The sequence below is a fragment of the Paramisgurnus dabryanus genome, chromosome 8 (genome assembly GCF_030506205.2).
Source record: "Paramisgurnus dabryanus chromosome 8, PD_genome_1.1, whole genome shotgun sequence".
In the NCBI taxonomy this organism is placed as follows: domain Eukaryota; kingdom Metazoa; phylum Chordata; class Actinopteri; order Cypriniformes; family Cobitidae; genus Paramisgurnus; species Paramisgurnus dabryanus.
The window spans coordinates 18,218,096-18,227,860 of record NC_133344.1 but is presented as its reverse complement, the minus strand read 5'-3'; the positions used below and the strand labels follow the sequence as shown (position 1 = coordinate 18,227,860).

The 9,765-nt window shown below is 37.5% G+C and overlaps 1 protein-coding gene across 1 annotated transcript; it reads left to right on the top strand.

Annotated features, from left to right (window-relative positions):
- Positions 1-880: 880 nt before the first annotated feature.
- On the top strand, positions 881-9,255 carry LOC135770897 (NXPE family member 3-like). The gene is made up of 8 exons (XM_065280805.1): positions 881-1,014; positions 1,310-1,377; positions 1,656-2,087; positions 3,449-3,864; positions 4,016-4,092; positions 5,747-5,950; positions 6,110-6,447; positions 8,540-9,255. The coding sequence occupies exons 1-8, from the start codon at positions 942-944 to the stop codon at positions 8,732-8,734; spliced, it is 1,803 nt and encodes a 600-aa protein (XP_065136877.1). The 5' UTR covers positions 881-941; the 3' UTR covers positions 8,735-9,255.
- The last annotated feature ends 510 nt before the right edge of the window (positions 9,256-9,765 follow it).

Sequence of the window (9,765 nt, the reverse complement as noted above, 5' to 3'; positions counted from 1 at the left end):
ATCAAATGTGACGTCTATTTTAAAATAAACATTTATAAAAGTCTGAAACGTCTCTGCTGTTGTGCCAGCCAGCGGCGAGAGAACAGTAGGTGACACAACTCCTTCCGTAGGCTAAACCGTTTCATTTGAGTTCACTTCTGCTGTTCTTGTCAAAGACACTAAATTTACATTCATCTTCTGTACATATTAAGTAACATAATAATAATAATAATAAATAAATAAAATGAAAAGAAAAGAAAAGAAAAAACATTAAAAATAAACAGTAGAAGGGGGATTTCACATTCCTAATTCAAAATCCTGTAGTAATAAATATCTTGCTTTGGGACTTTTCATACATTTTAACGTCTCCAAATATATTTAAAATTCCTCTTTAAACACTACAAAATTTGGAGGAGTTTTACAAAATGTACATTTGTGAATGTAAAATTTAACCAACAACACCACATTATTTGCAACATATGATATCTTTCTATTCTCAATTAACGCGCCAAACTTTATAATTTCCCAATATGAGATTCGTCTCACTCTTTGATTAATCCAACAGAATGCATCATTCCATAAAGCTTGTACTAAATTACACTGAAAAAAACAAATGCTCCACCGTTTCTATGTCCATATTGCATAATTGGCATATATTAGTGTCTCCAACATTAAATCTTACTCTCAGAAATTCTTTTGCAGGATAAATGTGATTCATACATTTTACATTTAGGGTTGACAGAAAATGTAAGAAATTTAGTTTAGATAGTTACAGCAGACTATTTAGACAACTGGGCTGGGCCAGTCAGATAATTTTTTTTTTATATAATGTTCTGTGGTTTATTGTAAGTGTTTTACCTACAGTAAATAAAAAGTGTTGAAATAAATCGCTAAGGGATGATTTGCTTGCAGGTTGTATAACCTGTTTGGAGAAGACACCTAGATTATAATGCCACTGATAAATGAATGTCATTAAAGTAACGTTACACATGAAGTCAGGTAACAAAATGATCCTTAAAAGATGCGGATTATACAGTAAGTTATTCAAAATATTTAAATAACATCAATAACATTTTAGTAAACGTTAAAAGAAATTAAATCACATGTTCATTTTCATATAACCTATTTAATCTCTTAATTTTACCTTTAATTTTCGTAACAATAAGCCTGCGATTTTAAACTCATAATCCAAATGCTATGGGACTGTCTTATTAATTCTAAATTGCAAATTTATTTTCATTGAATGTTTTATTTATTTTAACGTGTTTGTAATTCTCTTGAAATATCGTAACAAATCTATTTATGTCAATGACATATTTTCATTTCACAGTTCACTGGGAGAGACCATGTTTAAAGATGTTGTTTATTGGCCTGTGTCTTGGAATTACAGGAATTCTGGTGCGTCTGGAAATTTGTTGTCTTATAAATGTCCGACTTAGGAAATTCATGTCTGATCAGGTGTATTGTATTCAGTACTTTATTATTGTACCTTTGGAACTAAGCAACCTTTATTTCTTTTGTACTACTTTGCATCTCAATCAGTGTATTTAGTGTATTCAGTTAATCAGTTTCCACTGTTAATTATTATTTATTCTTAAATGTGTGATGAATTAAAGCCCTATGAGCATTGACACTTTAAAGAACAGTAGGTTAAACATTATGACTTTTGATTGTAGGTTTTATGGGCTTACGTGGAAAGTAAAGAAGATAAACATCCTCCAACCAGCTTTTTGTCACAACACTTTGCAAAACTTTACAACTCCAAAAACTCCTCCACCTCTCCTACAGATGTTCAGCTAGAAATCAGATCAGAAGACTCAGAGTCAAGTTCAAGTTCATTTTACTCTGAATTTGGAATCAGTTCAGAAAGTTACTCCAGTTTACAGCAGACTCTTTACTGGGCTGGACCAGACAGAACAATCACAAATGTGTCTATGAGTACAAGTCCAGATCACTCCACTTTCATCATTCAGAACCTGAAAGACAGCTACCAGATAGGGGAGGAGCTTTTTGTTACTATCCATGCCAGAGACTTTAACAATAAATCTAAACGTTATGGAGGGGATTTCTTTCAAGCAAAGCTTTTCTCATCCGAAAGTCCTCAAAAGGTACTGTATGTCTGCTATCAGTAATGTTTACTGAGTTCTTGGGCCCTATCTTGCACCCAGCGCAATTGACTTTGTCAGTGACGCATGTATCCTTCGTATTTTGCACCGACGCACAGCGGGTTTTTCCCTCCACAGACGCATGTCGGCAAACTAGGGAATGAACTTGCGCTCCCTGGGCGGTTCAGCGCAAAAAAAGAGGCGTGTTCTGGCGCAAACCATCCCTGATGCTATTTTGCAGTTTCAAAAAACAATTGCGCCACTGACCAGAAAAAAAAAGTTTAAAGTCAGTGGCGCGTTGCGCGTTGTTCATTATGCTATTTTAAGGGCGCATGCTTGACCATAATGTATAGCGTGCACAACGCGCATACACTTTGCATCTAATCTACACAGATGCAACAGTTATTTTTGCAAATCATAAATTGTTACACTAAAAAATATTAACACATGAGATAAGGGAAATCATAGTGGTGAACATTGTGGTGATAGTTTTTATTTATTGTGTGGCTGCGTTAAAAAATTATCATGCAAATAACGATTAAAATATTTTCATAAGTTTGTTTTGTGGCTGTATTACGTTTATTTTATGTAAATAATAATTAAAATGTTTTCATAAGAAATCTTAATGTATATAAACTTGATTTGTAAGAGTACTTTGGGGTTGGACCTTGCTTGCATTTCTTGGGCCCCCGATTTCAAAGCCCCCATACCCTTTCAGCGGTGAGGGTGGACGCAGCGATGTCCTCTGCTGGCGTCTGTGTAGAGGCAAATCCACCTCCCGTTACACGGCGTGCCCGATTTATGCTGGCAAGCTTGGGATTCCCCCGTCTCCTGACATCATTGTAGCGCTTGGCGCAACGATGGGGATGCCAGCTGATGAGACTGTGGCTATTTCCTCTCACGCCTGTTTAACCTACGCTGATTTGGGCGGGTTTCTCCTATCCCCATACAAAACAACTTCTCTGTCTTTGACTGCTCTTACAAGAACGTGGGTCTCCTCTGCTGTAAACCGCTCCTGGCAAGCGCCTGGTAAATCCGTCATAATAATAGCAACCCGCCATGGAACTTGCGCCCTTGCGTTTAAAGGGAATGTTGGATAGCGTTCTGATTGGTTTATTTGACGTTACGCCCAAACCACGCCTATGAGTAATGAACCTCTTTCAGCCCAACCCCTTATTGATTTGCGCCCGGCGCAAGAGTTATTTCTCACGCCGGGAAAATAGCAACAGCGCCCAAGATCCACCCACAAACTCACTTGCGCGTTGCGCTTCGCACTTGCGTTTCAGATCGTTAAAATAGGGCCCCTTATCTTTATCTTATCTTTCTGGACATTAATTTAAGAATTAAAAAATTTTTTGTCACAGGCCAGTGTGTTTGGGGAGGTGGTGTATTTGCTCAACGGCTCCTACTCTGTGCGTTTTCTTCTGCCGTGGGTTGGACAGGCACAGGTGGCTGTGCGTCTGATTCACTCCAGTGAAGCTGTGCAGGTCCTCAAGCATCACAGAGACACTGATTCTGACAGAGTTTTCTTTAATGGATATTTTGAAGGACCGGGACCAAATGGGACCAAGTTGAAAGAAACAGTGCAGTGTAATGTGAAGTGGGACAAAAATGGACTGGAGAGGATGGGGACTGGAGATTGTTGCTGTGAATACAAAGATTCCCACAGTGGAGAAGAATGGCGCTGTCAGAGACCCAAATCCTTGCCATGCAGCGCTCGCGTTTATCACTCTATGGGCGGGTATCACAACCGTTTGACTGTCATTGAAGCAATGTTTATGTAAGAATAAGTGAACTAGTTACTTTTTTGTATTGAAAGTGCATTCTATTTAGCAATTTTCAGTAATTTACTAGTTTATAGTTTGGACAATGTTTAGTTTATGAAAACCATATAGTTAAAAAAAAACAAAAAGTAATTTTAATTTTAACAGGAAGCAAACCAACAAAGTCATCAATGGACAAAGAACAACAATCAAGATTTTTTCTTCCAATGGAACAGTGGGAATTGGTATGTTAGCCTTTTATATCTAATGTGATACTTTACACTGCCTGCAAAATAATTTAGTTTAGGTAATAAACATGTCCCCTTTAAACAGGAGATTTAAAACCTCTTCTTGTAACACCTGATCTTACATGGGGTCCACCACTGTGGAGAAGCCCCTATGAACCTGGTGGGATAAACAGTGAACTGCATCCTGTACTATTTTTTCTATAGTGAGAAATATTTGATATGGTAGTTTCCCACTTGTGGCTGGGTTTGGTTGTGCAATGTGCTAAATAGCTGCCTTGACTTCTTATGGGGGGCCTTAAAGTTATCGATAATGTCCGTTCTGAGGTCAGTTTTACAGCATTAATCTCTGGCTGCTGTGTGGCTGCTGTTTCAACTTCCTGGCACCCTGGGTGATTTGATTAGTTCAATGTTTTTGTTGCTGCTGATATGAGAAGCTAGTACCATATAAGGGGTCATTCTACTGGGGTACATTTTATGTCAGCTAAAAAGTCAGAAAATCTGTATTTTCTGATAAATAAACTAGTTGGTTGAATATTATATCCCCCTTCTGTGCTAAATGTACACTTTTAGAAAGGATGTGTAAATTTTTTTACACATCTTTGTGCATTAAGCTTTTAACACATTATGTGTAATTTTGTGTTGCTTTTGTGTTAAAATATAACACAAGTTGTGTTAAAAGTAACACAAAATGTGTTGTTTCAATAATAACACTGAGATGGGTGGATTCTGGCACAGCGCATTTAGTGTGTTGTCCCAGAATCAACACTAGTGTTGTTTTTAACACATTTGTATGAGTGTATTTTTTGTCAAGCTTAAGCCCTAATGACTTTTTGAATATGTTATTGAAAATTAACATTTGATTCTTTATTTTGTCAACTGTGTTATGGACAAATGCTGTGTCACATAAAACATGAATTAAGTACCACATGTAACACATTTGTGTGAAGGTTTTTCAGTTGGTCTACTAGAATGTTTGAGGTATCTGTCTAACAGATTTGAAAATATGATTTTGAAGTTTCATAATGTGTTCTCCAACATAAATCCACATTTATAGTCCCAGACTAAAATTCATGTTTGAGCTGCCTTAATTTAAAAACACCTTGTACTGACATATCTTAACATATGTCAGTGCCATTGTTTTGTCTCGTCGAAAGAGACAAATTGGTTTGTCTAGTCTTGGATTAATCTAAACCCTGTCTGGGAAACCGCCCCGAAAAGTTTGAAATTGTTTAAATATAGCCACCACTCAAAATATATGTACAAATATATGTACACATCTGTTCAGAGCGCCGCCATTGAATTGCGTCGAACGCTCATCGAATTCTGATTGGTCGAGAGGATAAATCGCGTTTAGGCCAGGGCCGGGTCTACGGGGGGGCTGTCGTGTTGTAAGTCAAGATTTTCCTTCTGCCCCCCCCCAAAAAAGTTTTTTTTAAAGTGCTGGAAAAATGGCAAGTAAAATGGAATATTGGGGACAATGCACTGGCGTTTACCAGTGTCATTTTTGACACAGCATTAAGTTCCCTTAAAACTAGTTTAATTTTTAGCTTCTTCACATTAGTTTCAATTGTAAACTTTAGATGCATTTCGATTACTAAACCCATTTAATTACAATTCCAACTTCATGTCACTTTTTTACTTTATCCTGCAGATGCAATACGGAAATGTCGTCCTGGTTTGCACACACCAGTTCCAGCTGGGTTTTACTTGAATGATGTTTGGACGTCCTTTGTGTGTAGCATCCGTCCTTTTACTACCCAAACAACAACAGAGTGCCTGAAAGACAAACACATCTACATGATGGGAGACTCGACCATGAGACAGTGGTTTGAGTTCTTCCTTAAAGCAGTACCAAGTGAGATAGATAGTTTTCCATATAAATTGGAAGCATTGAGTGTGGGTTCAGAAGGATTAGAGCTTAATCAATTAATTCAATTAATTATATGTCGTTATTAAATTATATCTGTAGATACAAACATTTTGGGATCATCAATGTTGGTGTTTCTCACTGCAGCTTTAAAGCGGATGAACCTGCATGTTGAATATCACGGAGGTCCTCTTATAGCAGTGGATGTGGAGAACAACATTGACTTACACTGGAGGTCTCACGGTCTTCCTCTGCGCTGGCTGAAAACCGAAGTTTCTAATCTGCACTACATCAGTAATGAGATTGATGATCTGACTGGAGGACCTCACACTGTTATTGTCTTTAATCTGGGACCACACTTCACGACATTTCCTCTGGATTTCTTCACCCACAGAGTGTTAAAGATCCGCAAAGCAGTGCAAGATTTGTTACAACGGGCACCAGACACTACCGTTATTATCAAGACTGTAAACACCGGCTATAAGGTAAAAAAGGGAACTCGGAGAACTTACAGAAAAACTTGCACATATACATATACATTATTATTAAAAATAATAATAATACTGCTGATCATAGTTCAACAATTGTTATTGTATCATGGTTATAATATAAATATAGAATGCAGATACATAACTATAAACTTAAAGATGCTCTAAGCGAATTCACGCATTTTAGGCCATAAAAATTGTTTTTGTTTCATACAGTAAACATCTGCTAGCTGCCTGTCCCCTGAACACACAATAAAAAAACGCGATTCTGTAGACAGCCCAGGCCAGCAACAGTTGCAAAAGTTACAAAGTCATACCTGGCAACACTCTGGCTACAGAATACTTCCATAATGTTATAACCATGCTTCCATTATGTTTTAATACACACAGAAAGTGTGGAGAAGATTCTTGCTAAAGAATGCTTCCATTTAATACATACTGTTGGGTGGAAAGATTCTCTTGCCAAGCCACCTTATATACACAAATTACAAATGAGACTTAGATTCAATAAAATCTCAAATCAGGACCTTAAAGAGCACCAAATGGGACTGCTTACCATCTGTAATCTAGATCTCCTCATGAGGTGACAAACCTCACAGGAGTATAGATTATGTCTTAAATTCTAAACTTTTATATACTTTATCTTAGAATTATAGAAATTAGACCTTTTTAACTAGCGCACCATGACCTTTAAAATGACACCAAACATGTAGATGAAACTTTAGTAACATCACAACATAGAATGTACACTCACCTAAAGGATTTTTAGGGACACCATATACTGTGTTTGACCCCCTTTTACCTTCAAAACTGCCTTAATTCTACATGGCATTGATTCAACAAGGTGCTGAAAGCATTCTTTAGAAATGTTGGCCCATGTTGGCAGTTGATGGAGATTTGTGAGAGGCACATCCAGGGCATGAAGACCGTAAAGATGCGGTTCCACCACATCCCAAAGATGCTCTAATGGGTTGAGATCTGGTGACTGTGGGGACCATTTTAGTACAGTTAACTATTTGTCATGTTCAAGAAACCAATTTGAAATGATTTGAGCTTTGTGACATGGTGCATTATCCTGCTGGAAGTAGACATCAGATGATGGGTACATGGTGGTCATAAAGGGATGGACATGGTCAGAAACAATGCCCAGGTAGGCTGTAGCATTTAAATGATGCCCAACTGGCACTAAGGGGCCTAAAGTGTGCCAAGAAAACATCCCCCACACCACTACACCACCACCACCAGCCTGCACAGTGGTAACAAGGCGTGATGGTTCCATGTTCTCATTCTGTTTACTCCAAATTCTGACGCTACCATCTGAATGTCTCAACAGAAATCGAGACTCATCAGACCAGGCAACATTTTCCCAGTCTTCAACTGTCCAATTTTGGTGAGCGTGTTTCTCTTATTTGTAGTGGAGATGAGTGATATTCGGTGGGGTCTTCTGTTGTTGTAGCCCATCCGCCTCAAGGTTGTGCGTGTTGTGGCTTCACAAATGCTTTGCTGCATACCTCAGTTGTAACGAGTGGTTATTTCAGTCAAAGTTGCTCTTCTATCAGTTTGAATCAGTCAGCCCAATTCTCCTCTGACCTCTAGCATCAACAAGGCATTTTTGCCCACAAGACTGCCGCATACTGGATGTTTTTTTTCTTTTCACACCATTCTTTGTAAACCCTAGAAATGGTTGTGCGTGAAAATCCCAGTAACTGAGCAGATTGTGAAATACTCAGACCGGCTCGTCTGGCACCAACAACCATGCCACGCTCAAAAATGCTTAAATCACCTCTCTTTCCCATTCTGACATTCAGTTTGAAGTTCAGGAGATTGTCTTGATCAGGACCACACCCCTAAATGCACTGAAGCAACTGCCATGTGATTGGTTAATTAAATACTTGCATTAATAAGAAATTGAACAGGTGTTCCTAATAATCCTTTAGGTGAGTGTACATATATATACGCACGCACGCACGCACGCACGCACACACACACACACACATATATATATATTTGTAGTACATGTACACACACACAGTATGCATGATTGTGTATAGTATATTGTGACTACGGTGTATTTCTGTCTTTCTAATAGGATGTGTTTGGCAGTGACTGGTATTCTTTGCAGTTGGACAAAACCCTACGGTGGGCTTTTCAGGATGTTGGTGTTTATATTTTGGATGTTTGGCAAATGACAGCCTGTCACTACAACATAGAGAACCTTCATCCAGCTCCCGTCATTATCAAAAATGAAATGGACATATTTCTATCTTTCATTTGTCCTGAATGATTTTTTTCAGAAGCAATAAGGTGGTTAAAGCAACAGTAATGTTTTTTCTTGTACTGTTTTATTCTATTTTATTAATTTATATATTTAATATGTTAAACATGGAAATGTTATTTTCAAGAACATGAGAAACAGTGTCAGAAACTGCTGAGGGTTGCAGATAAATTATGAACTGTTGCACAAAATCTGGCACAAAACAAACTGAGAAACCCACTTCTTTTCACCAGTTTGGAAACAGCTTATATTATAGTAAGATCTCTTCAGAGACCCATCAGTGACGTGGTATACTCTGAATTCTTTTTAGATTTGATCTTTAATACACTTTATATGTTAACATTTTATTTTTCAGATATAGTCCAAATATCACGTTAGCTCAAAGTAAATAATAGTCTATAGAAAATACTGTATAGCGTGCATGGCTTGTTATCTTTGTATTCTTTGTAAAACTGATTGAAATGTTGTGCAAATACAGCTAATAACAGTAAAGTAGTTTATCCTAAAAATAAAGCGATTGACTTTGGTAACATGATTTAATCACCATTTTTACAGTGTACCTTCTCAAACCAGGGTTACCTCTGACTTATAGTTCACCCAAAAATAAAATTCTGTTATCATTTATTCACTTTCATGTTGTTAGAAACCTGTATACATTTCTTTGTTTTGATAAACACAAAAGATATTTTGAGAAATCTTGTAATCAAACCAATCAGAGGGCCCATTGTCCTCCAGTATTGTTTTATTTATGTGGTGCCATAAAGGAGTGTTGTTTTATTATTGGAGAGGTGCACGTAGGTCCTACATTTAAATCATGCTTTAGCCGTCTCTTTTGTTTTGTTAATGATTGACAGATCTTTTTTGAAAAAACGCAGGCATTTTTGTTTATTTTCATCTGCTAGCGTCAGCAAGTGAATGTGATGTAGCGAAATGTGGTTGTAGCAGCGAAAGACAGCGAAAGGACAGATGACGAACGTGTGTTTAGCAGTGTTGAGGGTAACGCATTACAAGTAACGTGGATTTCGTAATATTACTTTTCT

Excerpts from the sequence above, each read along its gene's own strand:
- LOC135770897 (XM_065280805.1), top strand. The coding sequence starts at position 942 with ATGAATGTCATTAAAGTAACGTTACACATGAAGTCAGGTAACAAAATG. Across the intron at positions 2,088-3,448 it reads CATCCGAAAGTCCTCAAAAG|GCCAGTGTGTTTGGGGAGGT; the intron begins GTACTGTATGTC and ends TTTTTGTCACAG. Across the intron at positions 5,951-6,109 it reads CTTCCTTAAAGCAGTACCAA|CTTTAAAGCGGATGAACCTG; the intron begins GTGAGATAGATA and ends TTCTCACTGCAG.